We start from the raw sequence: 18,967 nt of genomic DNA on the forward strand, positions 1-18,967 counted from the left end.
TCAGCAGGATCCACATCAGGCTCTTGTTCTCCTCAGAGACGGTTTCTGTTTGAGACGATTCTCCTGTCTGCAATGGGAAAAGGAAGTTCAGGGCAGAAAGAGGAAAACCATTTCTTGTGGGTGCATGTACCTGGAGGGTTCAAGCTCACCCAGACACACCTGGCCCCGGCACAAGGGTGAGTGTTCAGCCACACCACTGCAAAGAGACATCAGCTCTGTCTCAGGAGAGGTGAATGCCCGAAGCACTGAAGTGAGTGGTACAGAAAGTTCTAGACCTCTGCGAGACCTGGCATGAGGCAGAGCGCACACCTCTGCTGTGCTCCTCCCCAAGCCACTCCTTCCCCACACCTCAGCGCTGCAATGGGCCAACTTGAACCAACATTATCCACGGGGACTCTGCACTGCAGTCCCTCAGGAGGTGTGGACATGCCCAAGGCTGTTCCAGCATCACTGTGGCATCACTGGTGGGATGCACACAAGAAGGTCCTCTCAGTCCCATTCTTAGCAAATGAGAGACTGTAAGATTTACTGTTACATGTGTAGAAAAATTTAGGAGATAAATGAGTAATCAACAAAGAATAGAAGCAGTCGTCCAAGTTCAAAATAAGACAAACGGCGACCCGCAGCCAGGTGACATGCACAAAAACTAGAGCACCCCCAGAGCTGCTCAGTGCCCTTTGCAGCAGAGTGCAGGTAACAGTAAAAAAGCCGGGGATTATGTTGTGGTTTCAGCTCTAACTGTGTAGTTCCTCTGCATCCAGTGGAGCTACATCAGGTTTAACATAGGGGAATGGGCCTTTCAAGCCACTGGAGAAAGAAAAATGAACTAAATTTTCAGATGTGAATGTCATGTAAATGCATCCTGGGCATCATAACTTAACAACGGAAGAATCATCACAGAATGGTTTGGGTTGGAAGGGACCTTAAACATTCCACCTCCATTTCCACGGGCAGGGACACCTTCCACTAGTTCAGAATATTTGGACTTTCTACTGTTTCTAGGTAAGAGAAACATGTTGAAATCGCTATACAAAGTGTTGCTCAGAATGAATCACTGCAGAAGGGATGGATGGAAAGGGAAGGAGAAGGTGGTGCAGGAGGATGAGAACAACTTCAAGTCATTTCTGTTTGGCTTTCCCCTAAAATACATCCCCCTCAATAACCCTTTTTATAATTTGTAAAAACTAGAAGCTTGGGGGAAAAAAGAATTTTGGTTATCAATCTGCCCACTGAAGAGATGCCTTTTTTATATTCTAGACCTGCAGTCTCAAAGTCCTTCTGACCCCTGTCTCTGCCTTCACATTCCTGCTGCAAACAAGGCAAAGCTGGAACATCAGATGCACAAGGACACACTTTTCAAACACATACAGATGCACGTACGTACGTGAGTACCTTTCAAATGAGCTCTCAAAGCCAAGCTGAAAATTGAACAGTGACAATTTGCCTCTGTGACCTCTGTCCTGCCAAATCTGTCCTGTACACACAGACCGAGAAGCAGCAGTTTCAGTTCCACAGTTCATGTTAGTATCCGGCACGTGTTCACCTTGACACATCTCTGCCCACTGTTGGCAGCAAACAACCTCACTGCATGCAACCAGCTTTTCCTTGTGTTACTGTCACCAGTGTGGCGATAACGGAGATGGAAGCAGACCTATCTGCGTGTCGCAGGTGACAACAGCCCCATCTCTTGGCCAAACACAGAAATCTAATATAACACCTAGTGGCCAAGGCTACAGGCAATGCCTTCTGAAAACCCGCTGGATGTCACCTCTGCCTCAGCAGCCACACTCCAGTTAGCCTTATTTTACGCTACGTGAGGTGTCTCTCTGCAGCAGAAATGTAGACCTTTCCATTTCATCCGTAATCCATTTTCTTTATTTTGATGTAAAACTGCAGACATCTCTCACACACTCGCATCGGCACTGCCTGTAAGGCTCATTCAAACACCAAATATCAGCTCACCCTACCAACAATTTCTAGGACAATTTTGTCACATGGTAATGGGTCATTCCAGAATAAGCAGCTGCTAGAAATTAAGTTTGCCTTCATTTTGCTGTTGCTTAGTTGCTCGGCTATATTCAAGATCCCCTGTTTGGACCCAGTCACCATTTGCAGTGAGTCTGGGATGGGATTTGAGGGGAGAGATGCACAAAAGAGGAGTTGTGGGGTTTTGTCTCTGCAGGGAACAGTTCTGTCTCCAAGCACAATTTCTACAGCTGGGGCTCGCACCTCACAGCTGACATCTGAAACAGCAGCAAACACATGCTACCTGGATTGGTGGTGCCAGGCCACAAACTGCGGCTCTTGGGGGAGGTTGGATTGTGGAAAGGAGGAGGCAAAATGGAACTCCTCCTGCACCTCTGCAAGGCAGAGACATGCTTTTGTGCTGTCTCACGTAGGTTGTGCTGCTATAAGGATTCTGTGGAGAAACAAACAGGAGTAACACAATCTGTGTGGGGAACACCTAACCCTTCTCACCGGTTTAAATTATTACTCAGTGAAAACAGGGTGTAATTAGGATATATTTAACTATGTCTGTCTCCTCAGTATTAGCAGTAGACTTTGAGGAAAACATTGAAAGAAGAGCATAAGAGGCTGGTGCAGGGTCTGGAGCACAAGTGCACTGTGGAGCAGCTGAGGGACCTGGGGGGTTGAGCCTGGATAAAAGGAGGCTCAGGGGAGACCTTCTCACTCTCTACAAGTACCTGAAAGGAGGCTGGTGCGAGGTGGGAGTCGGTCTATTCTCCCAAGTAACAAGAGAAAGGATGTCAGGAAACAGCCTCAAGTTGTGCCAGGGGAGGTTTAGGCCGGACGTTAGGAAAAATTTCTTCACTGAAAGGGTTGTGAAGCTCTGGCCCAGGCTGCCCAGGGCAGTGGTGGAGTCCCCATCCCTGCAGGGGTTTACAAGACCTGTAGATGTGGTGCTGAGGGACATGGTTTAGTGGTGACTTGTCAGTGCTGGGTTAGTGGTTGGAATCAATGATCTTAAAGGTCTTCTCCAATCTAAAGGATTCTATGATTCTAAGGACGAATCAGCTTTCTAGCGAAGTGGCTTTCTTTGAAGCACCAACGAGACTTCAGCTTCCCTGATCAAAGCAATAGGCACTCCCTCGAGCGCCCTGCCTGCCCAGACTGATTCTCACGCAACACGCTTGGGTCCCCCAGCTCTCTACCACTGCCTGCCTCAGAGGTGTCACAGTGACATCCAGCTAACAAAGCCTCTTATATGGAACAGAAACGCATCCTCCTGCTGTTAAATGACATGAGAAATGGCTTCCCTACAGGAAACTGTCATTTAGGAATCAAGTGGCTCAAATGCTCCATTAGGATACACAAAAAGGATGTTCCAGGCATAATGGGAAAAGGAAAGTATCATATTTGGTATCACGCAAGGACTGAGCATCCTAATTGGCCAGGACACATGCCCAGAATAATAATTCCCCCTCCCGCTGGCTCCACAAAGCACAGTGCCAATGCTATGCGGCTTTCAATGCAGTAACTGGTTAAAGCAATCGCTGATGCTGGGAACGTGCCAGAGCACAGTAGCAGAGCTGCTGTTCATAATGCATAATTATTAGAGCACATGATAATTCAGCATAATTTAGCAGAGAGCTGTGCATTGCCTTATCTGTAAAACACGGAAACTCGCAAAGCTGGTTCTTAAGCGCCACGCAGCTAAAAGGCCAAATGACAAGTACTATGAAGTGAGATTTTTTAATAGAAACAGGCAGTGATTAAAATATTTCTTTTCCTTTTACCTCCCCAAATTCCTCATAGATCTGTTCAATATAAGTCGTCCCTTTCCTTCCCGGAGAGACTTCTCCATGGATTTCTGACTGATCACTCTCGCTTTCATTTGTCTTCCGGCTGTTCTCATGTGTTTCATTCTCCGACTCTTCTATATTGTCTCTCTCGGACTTGTCCGAAAAAGCGTCATTCTCCAAATGGTGGTGGTTCTCCAAGGACGATTCATTCAAACTGCAACACACAGTTCATTACTTGCTTCAGTTTGATTTACAAAGCCAGACTACTTAAGGCTTTTAGATGAGGTAAAAACACCCCTCAGGGTTCAAAACAGGGTGTGCAGCCCAGAACGGTGCAAGACATGGATTTCCTGAAGAGCAGGGGTTTTATCACAGAAACAGTGAAATACTCTGCATCAAAATTCTCCCCTCCAAACCACACTTTGCAAAGAGCCACACAGCTCCCCTTACCCACCCGTACACAGAATTGCTGCTGGCTCCAGACAGGAGCCCACACACCGGAGGGACACAGCACACACTCCACCGACGGTACACCGCTGACCACTGACTGATCTGTCCGTCAGGAGAGAGTTCTCCCTTCACAGAAGCAAATCAGTGGATTGCAGCATATGGGAAAAATACAACACTATGGGATACGTTTTCTTTTCAGTACTACGGCTACTTTATTTCAACAGATGATGGTCCTACATCAGCCCTACAAGAGAAGGCAAATTTAAAACCAATACAAGCAAGCATTGTACACACACCCATACCCAAAATAACTTGGGGAACCTGCTTCCCCCAGATGATGCTGCGTGGAAGCACTGCGTTGAAAGCATGGACTGGACAATTACACGTAAGAACACTCAGATCCTAACAGCATCCAAGCCAAAGCACGGAAGGTGTAGCGAGCTTCATGCTCAGTGATCCAGGCTTTAGAGAATGAGGAGACAGCCAAAAATTCTCTCTGAAGTAGCCTATAGCCTCTCCATTTGAAAAAGCAGATGCAGGTCATATGACAGATGGCAAACATGATTAGACGGGCTGGAGGTCAGATGCTCAAAAGTATTCACAAAATGCCTGTTTTTTCAAGCGATTTAGCATGGGCTTCAGTTTTCCCTATTCCTACATGTCTTCGCACATCCATCACCTCTTTTAGGTCAGGTCTTTTAGCTCTCAGGTGCTGACCTTCTCGGCTTGACCTTCCTCTGAAAATTTCTTTCCCCTCACACAAAATTGCTCTTGACTAGAGCAGGAAGAAAAGATTTCCAGATATACAAGGCATTTCAGAGGATCTACACAGGCCCTGGATCTTGAAGAGTTTGTTCCTTCCTGTAGTCCATCTCCCTCTCAAACCAAGACTCCTCTCCTCAGAACTTGGGAGTGTTCTGTCAAACCTGAAGTGTCTCCATGGTGGGTCTTTTCTCGGGCCATTCTGCACATGTTCCAATTTTGATTATAAATTAATGCTGAAAGTTCCCATCCCTTCTCCCTCTCTGCTTCTTTTTTTTTTGTTTGTTTGGTGTCATCTGCCCCACATTTGGGAAATATTTGAAGTTTAGGTGGAGCAAATGACTCTTTTCTTCTCGGTTTCCTCTGCTCACCCTCATTATTTTTTAAAGATTTCAGATTTAGTCCAAAAGGGAATTAAATTCACAGGAAATCCCACTCAACTGTGCACTGATTATGCACCAGCCACAAACGAAGAAAGACTTAACACATCCAGAGCCAGAAGTTGATCTAGGGAACCAAAGGGAGAACAAACGCTTCTCATTCTGAGGAACAAATTTGAGATGTTGAAGTGGAGCCAGACTCTTCTCCTCCAAACAGAATCTGAATATGTACAATATTGAACTAAAACCCCTGTAAAAACTTTCTAGGAGCTTCCAGTGGGATTTGGACCAGGCTTTAAAAGCTGGGAGGGAATGACTACACTAAAAGTCAGTACTGGATTTCCACCATGAACATGAATAACTTGGCATTTTTCACAGCTAATTTAATGTTTCAGCATATTGGAGCAATCTTATACCAGTGCTTTATGCTCTAGAGACATTCCTGGAAACTTCAGTCAGTGACCAGGACTTCTTTGGGTTTGATACCACTCTTCCACAAAGCAAAAAAACCCCTTTGGCTCTTGTCAAGCGAGTAAACCAGCCAGATTCCCGGGGCTGCTGAAGGTAAGACATGGAAGCCACAAGAAATACAACTTCCTATTAAAAAGAAGAGTGCCTGGTGCCCTAAAGGCCTCTTGCCTAAAATCACCGGTTTACATGGTACTTTAGCCTTTGATTCTCTTGCACAGTCCTCTCCCTCTCGTTTTTATACACTACTACAGATAGGGATTTTAAAATCACTGTATAATCTTGACTTCTTTCCCAGCAGGAAAGAAGCAAAGCAGCCAACAAACAAATGCAAATTTGGCTCAGCAGAAGACTTGCCTTTTCCAACTCCCTTGGGTTTTGTTCTCCCTGTAATATCCATCGTCTCCTTTTTCTTTTCTTGACAGAGTAGTTTGGCTAATTTGAAGATAGAGTTAAATGTAATTAACTGGCCCCGTAACAACAGCGTGCCGATTTAATTGGTAAGATTCCCTGTAGGGAAGGCATTTAATTAGAATGATTGAATCCCTCTGAGGAAGCCACTGTCAGTGGCAAACCAAAACCCCTTTCCTCAGCACTTGCAGAGTTTGGGTTTGCATTCTCTCTTGTTTACATGTTCTTTATTCCTTCAGGGAAAACAGCAAGTCACCCCCCCATCCTGCAACCATCAAACTCCCCTGGGCTTTAAGCACTAGGGAAAGTCTGGGTACACATTAAACCCAGTGGCAGGACTCAGAAAGGAGAGGGTGTTGTCCAGATGACCAGATGCTGAACACCCAGCTTGAATCAGATGCAGCTAAAACCCGAGCCTGTCAGAAAAATCTGGTTCCAGTTGTGGGTATTCTGTCCCACTGAAACCTCTGCCATGTGTGCTGCTGCCGAGCCCCATAATTCAAGAGGTTTTTTAATGTTGAACAACTGGGTAAAACAGAGGCATTATTTAGGCACCATTTATGCATCACATTTTGAAGAAATACTTTAATACAGTTTTAACTCTATCTTCTGCACTTCCTTACAGTAGCCATAGGTCTGGCTGGAAGTTCTCAGTGCCATGGCTCCGTTTTAACATTGGACTTCTGCACACACACCCATTAGCTGCAAAAGAAGTCCACGGCAATACTGGATTCATTGTTGCAGCAAGCACAGTCCTAAGAGACTCTCTCTTCAAAGAAATTAGAAAGTAAGGTCTTATGGAAGAAGCCCATGAACAATAGAAGTATTTGCACGAATACTAGAGCATGTGCCCTAGTAACACATCTCATTTCCTTCTCTTCTCCCATTGCTCTCCAGTAAAGTTCTTCAAACCGTAGCTAAAAACCCAAACAGCAGCACTGGAGAACACATGCTGGGAACACCAGAGCCTCTCAGAGCAAAGGGCAGACCACAGTGCTGCCATGCCTTTAGTCCCGCAGACCAGAGATACCTCGACACTCTGAAGAGAACTCAGATCCCTGCTGTGTTACAACAGAGCCCAAGAAAACCACTTAAGGGTGAGGTGCAAGGCGTCTTCTTTGCAGACTGCAAAAATTGCTGCCCTAAAACTGTGTGAGCAATGGTGCACTGCCGTGAGCCCTGAGAGGCAAGTCTGCAGTAGCAGAACTAGAAATAGGCTCTGCATCTCCGGTTCCCGCTCCAAGGGCCAAGGGTCGATACCAGAGGGATTTCTGAAGTTGCCTGTTTAGCTATAAGCAACAGATCAGGCCTGGGTTTTTTTACTGCTTACAGAGCTTTGATGTGAGTTGTTCCAAAGTGCTGCAGTGTTATGAGGAATATGAATAGAAAGAAGGCTGTGGGGACTTTTTTCCCTTATGTAAAAATTTATCTGATGCATCAAGGAAGAAATTGGAAACCACTCAAAACCCCTGCAGAGAAAGAAAGTAATTATAAAACTAAGGATGCAGTGTGCGCACTCTGCTGACTACGACACAGTATTATTAGAAAAGAGAACACATTATTAAAAAATCGACCAGACTCAGAGCCATATGTGCTAGCCGACACACAGACTTTGTTAGCGATTGTGTCTGTGTAACTACAGGTCTACTCTGGCAGCTAGATTCTGCAATCTTTACTCAGACAAGCCATTTTTCATGCCAGCATCTCCAGACAGCATTCTGGCCCAAGCAGGGGACAGAGTAATGCTGTTTATGTACACACGAACACAGCTGAGGTTCCCAGCAGTGTGCTCAAGCGTTAGGTGGCAACAAACCTCAGACACACCACACCCACACAGCAGCGATGGGTGCAGCAGCAGAACATGCAGGCTGTTTTTTTAACAGGTTTCCTCAGTGGACTCTGGCTGGATTACGCTAAGGTTAAAAGAATGACCAAATGCGAGCCATGCAACACCCCCCTGTGCATTAAGAAGTAATAGCCCCAACTTACTGGAAGAACTCCTGGTCTGACATAGTGCTTGTGTGCAAGAGGTGGTTGAGCCCCGCGTGCGCAGAATCGCTTGAGCAGTTCATTTCTCCATCCTTTCCCTGCTTGGAGGCACTGAGCCGGAAGAGGCTGGAGCAACGTAGGGCGAGTTCCAAAGCATCCAGCCAGCATCGGCCTGTGGAAACAAAAGGAATCATTTAAGCACAGGAGAACAAGTAAGACAATTCATCATTGCTTCTCAAAAGCTTCTTGCTTGGGAGTAAAGTTTATTATAATTCAGGAAGTTACTGTGCACAATAATCTGGTTTTCATATCTAATCCTGAGGTTATCTTGCCAGAAATGGTGTGTTTTAGTGGCTGCATGAGTGAATACACCTGCACAGGTCATACAGGGTGAGGCTTACCCCAACTCCCCCTCCTCTAATTTCATCTCTTCCTCCGATCTCCCACAACCTGCTGACGTCTCTTTTGCCCCTTTCTGACTTTGTCCGAGATGCAGGAAATGTGCGCAGGCAGGGTGCTTTCAAAGCACCCAGCAGCTCATGTCTGCAAGTAATACACCCTGAAAACGCGCTCAGCATTTAGCATCCAGACACACAACAGCAGGGAGATACCGAGGCACTGCGCTGTGCAGGAGGAGCCCTGCTCAGTGTGGGGTCACTGAAGTACAAGCCAGCTCAGGGATCCACGTGGGGAGTAGCACTGCAAGAACAATCACTCCAAACAAGGGCCAGGATGATCAATACTTGCCAGAGTGATTAAGCCTAGAGAGAGTTGCTTGTCAGGCTGTTTATTTTTCCTCTTTCTTTGTGTTTTTCCCCTTTTCTCTATTTTCTCTCATTGCCCAGTCCATCAGATAGCATGGGTGGAGGATCAAAAAATCTGAAGGGTCTACTTTGCAAATACCCGAAACTATAAGCACGGCACAAAGACGAGACAAACTGCAGTTTCTACACTGGATTTTCTTAAGGCCTGTGTAGGTACCACAGGCAGGCAGCTAATTAAAACCACAGGAATCCAAACTGACCCTCGGCTCCTTCTGCAACGATCCCTACAGGACTATAAAGCTGTGCGTTGGTGCCTGACCACCCCACCGCTGGAATCACTGTTCTCCTGGAAGCACCCAAGAACAGCCTGTTTCTGCAGCGCTCACAAATGAGGCCAGGACACCTGCAGACTGGCTGCACATTCAGGATTTGAAGTATCAAGGGAGTTACCCTCTAATTTCAAGCATGTAAAACAGAGCTCTTCATTACACTCCTCAGAATACATCTTGCACTAATTACAAGTGTGCTTCAGAGGCAGGGAAGAAAATCAAAGCATTTTGCTCCAGCAATGGCAAGTGCTGCAAACACACCTGGACTGCATTCATTCCCGGTCCCATTTGGGAAATGTTTCCTTTACCTTCAACTCTATCACACACTTAGCATCAAGCACACGTATAAATCTCACTGGGATCCTGCTGTTCTCCTGGGCACAATTCCCATCAACTTCGGTATGACCAAGATTTGGTTTTATAAGAAGATCAATCAGAGTTTAAAAAAAATCCAGATCATAGGTATAAAAAGAAATCTTTATAAATTTGAGTAGCTTTCAGTGCGTGCTTTGAGTCAAAGCTACAATCAGTAAAAGAGAGGGAAAAAAACCCCAAAACTTTGAAGAATTGGATTTGAACACCAAGCCACAAACACTGCAGAGCCCAGTCATTTATTCTAATTTCATCCTACAAATTCCTCCAGCATCCGCTTATGATTTAATAATAAAATCACACATAATGGTTAATAAAAGATTAGGAAGGTTGAAGGCTGTTGGAATTGATTTCACAGTATTTTGTATTTAACAAATATTCTTGCATTAAGGCTTTACATGCAGAGGTTTATTCCCTTCTCGCCATATGGAGGATTTGCATGGATAACCCACTAGAGTTAACGGCTGCACTGAGCACAAATCCAGCTCCTCCTACACATCCTCTCTCCCCCAAACCCACCAAGACCAAAAGCTGTCTCAGGCTGTTGCTCACAAGACAGCGCACTCCTGCTGAGCCTCACCTCCTTTGGCTTTCCTCTCTCTTTACCTCTTTTCCAGTTCTGCAGGGTGAGGGCTGCACGATTTGACACTTGGAAATGCCACATATGTCAAGGTATAATTATGCTCAATGGGCTTGTAAAATCAGGTGCTTTGCTAGGTGGCTTGATTCGCAGCAGCATGAGCACTTTGAGCAGCAGCAGAGGTCAGCTCCGCAGCACCCTGCAGCACTCGCGGACACACGTTATCTGGTGAGGGCAGTGCACCAGCTACATCTATGCTTTCTAACGAGGGTGTCAAGGGTGACCCCAAAGCCCTCCTTGGCCATCCCCCGGAGTGTGCCCCTGCAGCCCAACCGTCTCTGGGGCTGCAGGCAGAGCAGGACACCCCACAGGCAGCTCTCTCCCCCTCACCACCACTGCCAGGAGTTCCCTGGTACGAAGGTGAGCTTACAGCCCTGGTCAAACCTCCGGGGTCCGCCACACTGCCAGAGGAAATGTCTACACACCACATCTACGTTTTTCAACTCTTTAGGTAACTCCCTAGTAGGGGTTATGAGTAACTTGAATCTTTTTTGAAACCTTATTAAAAGAGCCTAAATAAAAAAAAAGAAAAAAAATTAAAGTGTTAAAATATTTGTTTTGATATTCCAATTTAGAGACACAAAGCTTTAGAGCAACTCACTGTGGATTTGTGGTCAGCTTTACTTGCGCCCTGCAGAACACAGCAATGACACCAGTGCACACCCTTGTTTTCATTTCTAACAGAAATTGGATTCAAGGGACGTGCAGCATCCCCAAGCGAAAAAATGGGCCTTCAGCCATCAGGTGGTGCTGTGAATCCAAACAAATATATGCCACAAAAGCAGACGTAAATTTTCCTCTGCAAATGAAAAGGTTACAGTCTCTGCAAGTCCACAGTGTGTTAACTGCAGCATAATACCGTAAAATTACACCCTCTCAATTTCAGGGATTGCCCACAAGATAAACCTGCTCCCTTGCTAAAAGCCGACATGAAACGTTTTTACATTTGAGTGATCTTGCTATTGAGTAATTCTTCTTCATTGTGAAAACGATACAAAAATGCTACCGTTTGGATTACTTAATTGCTTACCCGACAAGTATACTCACTTCCTCAGGAACCGCAGAGGGGGAAAAAGTATGCGGTCACACGATTAAAGGCTGTCATCTACAGTCACGGCAGTCCGCTTGAAGGCTCCGTGGTTACCTACTGTGCCGGTTTTGGCTGGGACAGAGTTAATTGTTTCCCCAGTAGCTGCCATGGGGCTGTGTTCTGAGTCTGTGCTGAGAACAACATTGGTATCACAGGGATGTTTCTGATACTGCGGAGCAGTGCTTACAGAGAGCCAAGGGCTTTTCTGCTCCTCACCCCACCAGGGAGCACAAGAAGCTGGGAGGGGACACAGCTGGCACAGCTGACCCCAGCTGACCAAAGGGATGTTCCAGACGATATGATGTCATTATCAGCATATAAAGCTGGGAGAAGAAGAAGGAAGGGGGGACATTCAGAGTGATGCCGTTTGTCTTCCCAGGTAACGGTTATGTGTGAAGGAGCCTGGCTGTCCTGGAGCTGGCTGAACACCTCCTGCCTGTGGGAGGTGGTGAATGAACTCCTTGCTTCGCTTTGCTTGCGTGTGTGGCTTTTGCTTTACCTGTTAAACTGTCTTTATCTCAACCCACAAGAGGTTTTCTCACTTTTTCCCTTCTGATTCTCTCCCCCATCGCACAGTGGGGAGTGAGTGAGCTGCCGTGTGGGGCTGTCACTGGCTGGAGTTAAACCATAACTCCTTAATTCTCACATTTTCTGATTTTGAGTGGTTGACTCAGGCTGGGGTTTTTTGTATGGAAGGTAGTTAGATCAGAGAAGGATACAAAATGTGTGTTCCTTCAGAGACGAATGACAGCCCAATAAGATGCATACAAAGGAAGAAAAAAGAGCTGCAGAGGAGTTAGGATGATCTTCCTTTAGAAGGTTTGAGGGTTTTAAAGCTGCAGTGTAAAACACTGCGATCAATTATCAATTATAATTTTCCACAACTGTGGCTGAAAACAAGCATATGTTTAATTCCGAAGGAAAACCCTAGAGCACATTGTCAGCCTATGGCAGAATCTCCACGTAGGCTTTTAAGCATTTCTTCTATCAAACGGTATCTTACTCTGCCACCGCAGTGATTACTTTTGGACAATTTCAGCAGAGACCTTGCGGTCTCAAAAACCCCTGCATTACCTCCTTCTGCTTCTGCTTGGCAGCTGTGCACTGAGCACTCCCTTTCAAACGCTCTTTCTGAGCCTGACTCTTTCTTCATTCTACTTAGTATTTCATTGCTGACTTCCAAGGGGCAGCCCACAGAGCAAGCTCTCGCTCTCACCTGGGCTGTGGAGAGGGAAGGATGAAGTGGCAGGCAAGTAAAATAGCCCATCTATACGTAACGCTCCCACATATCTCACAAGCCACAACAAAACTCAGCAATAGAAATCTTCCATCCGAGCTAACAGAGTTCTCAGCAAGGGTAGTCACAGGGAGAAACAACACCCCACCCCGAGAAGATCCTCAGCTCTGATGTGCAAACTCAAGTCCAGCACAAGGAGGACATTTCACATCACCCACCTTTCAGCATCTGAACTCATCAGGTGAGTGCACTGCCCTGCCACCTCTGGCTCCCTCCAGGCACAGTGGGCAAAGAGAGGAGGTCTCTGACAGCTCCTGAAGCACTGGAAGTGGACGTCCTACCAGAGGGCTAGCACTAGCTTGGGTTCCTGCTCTCTTTTCCAGCAGCCTCTCTCCCTGCACTGATCATTGGTTTCAATATCCATTCCCTGTATCACTTCAGGAAATGATAATCACAGCATCAGGCATGTGACAGATGTCACGGGAAAGTGAGATGTCAGAGGAACTCATCTACACATCACCCAGCTGTGCACATTGCAAAAACAAAACCAACCAGAAAGATGAAACAGGGGTGCCTCCCCTGAGTACGCCTGTAACCCTTCTTCTGTTACACCTGGTTACAGTAAAATGACAACAGTCAGCAGTGACAATTTGGAAAAGGAAACTGTTTGATAAAACAGTTAAACACAGCTGGGTTCCAAAGCCCCTTCCCTCTTGAAAGGTTTTTTGGGAAAAAAAAAAAACTAATAAAAGATGCGTGTTGCCTTGACTTCACAAAAACAAAGCCTAACATGCATCCCCCATATGTTCTGAAACCTTCCATATGCCTTCTCCAGGCCTTTTGGCTGAGAGGCTGGAAAAGCACCTTGTGGTCCTTTGAGAAGACTCCTGCAGTTCAGCTGCACGAACGGGAATCACTACGGCTCCTTGCAGGATGCTACCCTTGTCCGCAAGGCACCGCTGGTGCTGTGCGGAAACCTGGAGGCTGCAAGGCTGAACGAGAGCAGTCGTGCGCTCGCACCCACTCTTTCTCACAGACAAAAGAAACTGTTAAAACTACAGGAGAAAAAGCATTTCTTCTCCTCCTTGGAAAAATGAAAACCCGAAACAACTGAAGGTTGCTTATGCTGCCAACCTAGGCTCAGTTCAGAAACAACTTGAGCCTACCCTAGTTTTCAAACAGATCTAAAATTACAATATCCCACAGAAAAAACCCCGACCAGGCAGTATTGAAAACACTGAGCTATTCAGCTTTGGAATTCTTTACAGTCACCATCATTCACCCCAAACAACTCATAATTTGACGTGGCAAGTCTACCTGCCCGGTTTCGCATCAGCTGATTACAGAGGAGCCAGCCAACGTTCTCTCAACACTCACCAATAACAAAAATCTACTCGAGATGGAACCACACCGCTGCACACCGACATCTCCGTCCGGGACTATTCTTTTTTTTAGTTGCATTCCTGTAGCTACAGATCAGCCGAGATGAATCTGTTGCCAATTAAGACTTCAAAAGCCTCACACCTCGTAACCATCCATTCCTCCAGAGAGGCATCACTAAGGCAATACTATTCTTCTTGAATTATTAACGTCATCCAGCTTTTGGCCTCGCGCCTCACACTTACAAGATAGATGCTTTTAAAAACCAACCTGAAGTAGACTGTCACCTGGAAACGACGAACCCTTGCTCGAGCGCACACAAATCACAGACGATGAGGAAAAGGCTGATTTGGTTCAGTCAGTGAACATTAAGGTCACCGTGTTCAGCTGACTGCTTATTTTGCTGTACACTTGGGTGCCTGTGTGCATGATTTCTTACGCTGGCTGTCAAGACGCAAGGATGTGATCTCTCAATTAGCTGCAAGTGCAATTTATGCGCCCAGCTAAATGAAGACTGGTTGCAAACGCCTGGACTTTAAACCGCTGTGAAAGGTCTAAGGACTGTGAAGGGCAGACATAAAGCTACGATGGTAATTTCTATTTTTTCCAGAACTGCCAGGATCCAGTGATATATTTCATTGTGAATTTGGTTTCAAACTGCAAACTTCCTCCCTGTTCACTGCTTCTGTGCGTGACCCTTAGTTCAACAATCTAATTTCCTCCTCAGATCAGAGCATCGGTTTTGAGGAAGGGCCAGATACCTAGCAAAGAAGCAACAGCACTGTAAGCCAGACCACCAGGATTTCCACAAAACTCCATCCACATCAGGCAATGGAGACTACCCAAAGCACGCCTGAAGGAGAGGACAGACATAAGGAACAAAATCTAAGTGTGTTTTACAGTTTCACTGTTACGCCTTTAACCCTTGGTGATCTGCCAGTATCTCCCCCAGTAAACCTTTCGGTGGCAGTGCCCATGGCAAGGTGGAGACTGGAACTGTGAGATTTAAGCAAGTGACTCAAAATGCTTGGAAGGTCTGGGGCACCAGTTTGGAGATACCAGGGACTGCCCCAGAATGGTCTGGGCAGGAAGCTCAGGACAGGTGTAAACTACTAATTCTAAGCCACTCATGAGCATAAATCTGAAATGCATCCACAGTCACTGGTTTGGAAAAAGCAGTTTTCTCTTCTAAAACTGGTAAGGAGGGAAGACCCTGTGTTTGACCAGGGTGAGCCCTGTAGGCTGACATGGCCCTCCAGACGTCTTTAAAACACATCACAAAGCAGACTGCTGCTGGGGTCTGTGAATATGAAACCTACTGTAGCTTGGCAGTGGTTCTGCAGGCTGTCCAGAAGTCAGGACCCTAAATCCTACCAACAGTCTGTCACAGATGGAACAGCAGAGGGGAAAGAAGGGACTGTGAAATGTGGAGACAAAAAGTAGGCCATGTAGCTGCAGATCACAGTCTAGTTGCCTGGATAGCAGAACCGTACATCTAACATATGCTGCAACTCAATATTCCCCAGCAAGTCAGAGGCCTCCATGAATTAGGGTTAAATTTGCCAAATGCTCTGCGGTTCATTTTCCACTACTAACATGGGAGACTGTGTGAAGAAGAACATGGTTAGGACACCTGCTCAGAGATGCTGTAGATTCACACAATATTGCATCTACGGAGGAGACGTGAATGTGCTACAAATACACGCTAACATAACGCAAGGGAACAGATCCCACCCGCCCCGTTTGCGTCAGCTAGCTTAGCTCATCTCACCTCCTGTGTGTCTCTGTCTCTCTTGACCACAACTGTATCCTCTGTTTGTCCATCTCTTGGAGGTGTCTCTTTACAACAGGTAAAGCTACGTAACGGTCTACAACCGCTCCAGTAGTGTTCTCTGTATTAATTGCAAAGTACGAGCCCTAATTTGCTGCAGTTCAATGCAGATTTCTTTGAATGGAACAGTTCCTATTCCTCATGCCCTTGCCTGCGTATGTTTCAGACCACCACCTCACGTTAATACCGTCTCCAGGTCACTCATCTCCAGCTGTGATACCCATGTATTTGGCCAGTTGTTGAGTTCTACACCACTCAATGGAGGCGATACACCCAAACTGCTCCCACGAAGGCTAAACAACACACGAAAGGAGCAGAGCATAGTCACCATGCCAGGGCAGCTCCTGTGTTTGGGAGGGAGGCAAGCCTGAGAGTACAAGCTGTTCTTCCCTCCTGTCCACAGATTCACATCCTTCCCTTCCTGCACAGGTACAGCCACTTCTCGCAGCTCACTGACCTCAGCTGTGAAGTCAAATACTCTCACTCGGCTAGAAATTACACCATTTTTCAGGCTAGCATTTCTGGTGCAATATTAAATCCAATTTTATTGGAAGTCCACTGTTAAATGGAGAGATCCCAAAACTTCACGTCGCTGCCATGGTCACTCCCTCAGATGCTCAGAATCTACCACGCGTAACGTGGGCACTCCAACCCCTGTGCCCCTCTAGGGCATTGCTAGTGCTGTTCGACACATACTATTTCATCCTTATCCAAAGGCCCTGGTTATTTTCTATGTACATGCTTATGGTATTTGACTGAGAGCTATCTCAGTTCCTCCTCCTTCCCTTGATCACAGCAGCTTTCCATCTAACTTTTAGACCCTCCTGTAGAGATACAGCAAAGGAAAATGGTATTAAATACTAAAGTAACTCCATTTTGATCTGCCTGGCCTCTGCCAGAGGCAAGAATCTTGGCCAATATCTTTGCTTTAAAAATATGTTCCAGTAACTCACTAGTTTAAGCTCTTATGATACCAGAGACATGTAATAATTCACCGGGCAGAAAGCTTCCCACAGGCATTTAAATACTGAAAATTCTCATGTGCCAGACACGGTCCCTCCTGTGCTTTTTCAGCATGTGGCGTACGACCCAGACAGAGAGATCACAGCTAGAAAAGTCTTACCTCTGATCATCTGGGAGCTATTACTAGCTTGGGAGCTTTTATGGATAAGATTAGTTAGAACAAATCTAAAGCCACTCTACTCCACATAACTGGCCTATGGCACCCATCATAAACCGAAAGAGTAGAAGTTCAGCCACTGCTGTCTTTGCCAGGCTGGCTTTAAAGTTTAATCATTAGGTTTAATCACTAGAAGATAGCTGAAATGCCAGAAAAAAAAAGTACTTTATGAGACAGCAATTTGTTTTGAACGCATGCAGTGACCGCAGTGGTCCCTTTGTGCGTTTTCTAATTAAGTTAATGGAAAGACAAATTACATCTTGGAATCTCTAAGGAAATAATCATTTAGAAAATCTGGACTGACAGACAGTTGTTGAAGCTCTTTGGTTGCCTAAGAACTCTGTGGGACTGTTGCGGGTGTCTATTCCGCAGGCTGTCTGTACAGGCGGGGTTTGAAGCGCCTGCCATTTAGCAGCTCTGTCACAATGGCACCTTCTTCTCCCAAGAGACTATTGGATCACTCCATCCCTTTCCAGACAGGTGATACCTGCAGCCAGGTTGGAGTCCTGTACTCCTTTACACAGGTAAGTTGTACTGTTCTGTAAGCTACAGAAGCATAATAATCAAAGAAGCAGATGTGCCTCTATGGCTCTGTACAGGTTCCACTTCTTTTCATATCACTTCACTGCACTGGCATCTGCAGCGCCGAGACAGCACCCCGCACTGGGAAGAGCCCTCTTTGCACACTAGCAGCAAGAACAGCACACCAAGCCTGTAATGAAAAACGGTTTCCTCCTATTCTAAGTGCCATGTCAAAGGTGTGCTTGACATTGTCCCACCTCCAGCTTTTAGGAATATGTAAAACTTAATCGCTGGACCAGAAGGACGCTGATTTCAAAGTCCACTGTGCTCCATAAAAAATCCTTGTGTCCTTAAAGTTACTCTAGACGGGATGCAAACGAGCACATGGGCTACATAAGCACTACTCGGGGTAGGTAAAAAATATCCATAAAATGAACAGACTGGGTTAATTTGCTATGGCAAAAAAAGAGAAAAAATTACAGTAGTCTGGAGGTCAAATGGAATGAAAACATGTTTTTAATCTTCTTATCTACTTAAAAATCACTGATATTTTGGGTCTGCTAAAGTGATTTATAGAGATTTTCACCTAGCAAGCTGGCGTGCCTGTTATATACTGACCTAAATTTACCTCCCATAATTTTGTGAATTCCCAGAATGGTACTTCACATGTAGAGACACCACCGTCTGGGCCTGCTGTACTGTAAGCCACGGCACAGCAAGTTTACAGGAAAATTCTGGTGGTTCAGAGACATCTATCAACAGTTCTTCACTATCGCTACATCATTCTCCTCCAACAGATCCCCCTACCTAGTGACAGATGTGGGCAGATAACCCACTAAAGTCTCTGCTGGCCTGAGGGAACGGTTAACCCCCCTCTCATCCCAGTTTGGGGATCAACTCCTTAAATCCTTTAGTATACACTGACTTAAATGTTTTTCCCCAGCTACAAGCCTAGGTCCTTCTTCCACGCACATGGCCATAAAGGTGCCTGCTCAGTGAGGAATACAAAACATGCCTGTAGCCTGCTTGATCTATTCTGACCATTGCTGACGAACAGCATCTCAAGCTGGGTTTGAGCTGCTATTTTTTCCTTTACATACCGATTTTTTTTGCATCAACTGACTTTCTTAACTAGCATGGAATATGCAATCTGGAGAAAGCAAACAAAGATCAAAACTTACCATCTGATTCAGAGGCTGCTCTGAAAATCAAGTAGCTGCTGGGAAGAGGCTGAGTGATTGAACCAACATTTTCTCCCTTTGGGCCCTGGAAATGCACAGAGACAAAAAGACGTGAGGCACAGAAGATGCAATGGACCGTTCAACGTCTTTCTACCTTTCCTGGGCAGAGTGTGATTGTTTGTGATAGGAAAGCCGGAATGAGGATGGAGTAAATTAC

General features: G+C 45.9%; 1 protein-coding gene across 1 annotated transcript in view; it reads right to left on the reverse strand.

The window, feature by feature from the left end:
* OSBPL5 (oxysterol binding protein-like 5) overlaps positions 1-18,967 on the reverse strand; it is a 56,843-nt gene that overhangs the window by 18,568 nt on the left and 19,308 nt on the right. The window contains exons 6-9 of the mRNA XM_010140696.1: positions 18,751-18,835; positions 8,225-8,396; positions 3,759-3,978; positions 3-67 (exon numbers count right to left, since the gene is read on the reverse strand). Coding sequence (XP_010138998.1) covers positions 3-67; positions 3,759-3,978; positions 8,225-8,396; positions 18,751-18,835 — 542 coding nt within the window. The remainder of the gene's footprint in view (positions 1-2; positions 68-3,758; positions 3,979-8,224; positions 8,397-18,750; positions 18,836-18,967) is intronic.

The sequence above is a fragment of the Buceros rhinoceros genome, unplaced genomic scaffold, assembly GCF_000710305.1.
Source record: "Buceros rhinoceros silvestris isolate BGI_N320 unplaced genomic scaffold, ASM71030v1 scaffold16827, whole genome shotgun sequence".
NCBI lineage: Eukaryota > Metazoa > Chordata > Aves > Bucerotiformes > Bucerotidae > Buceros > Buceros rhinoceros.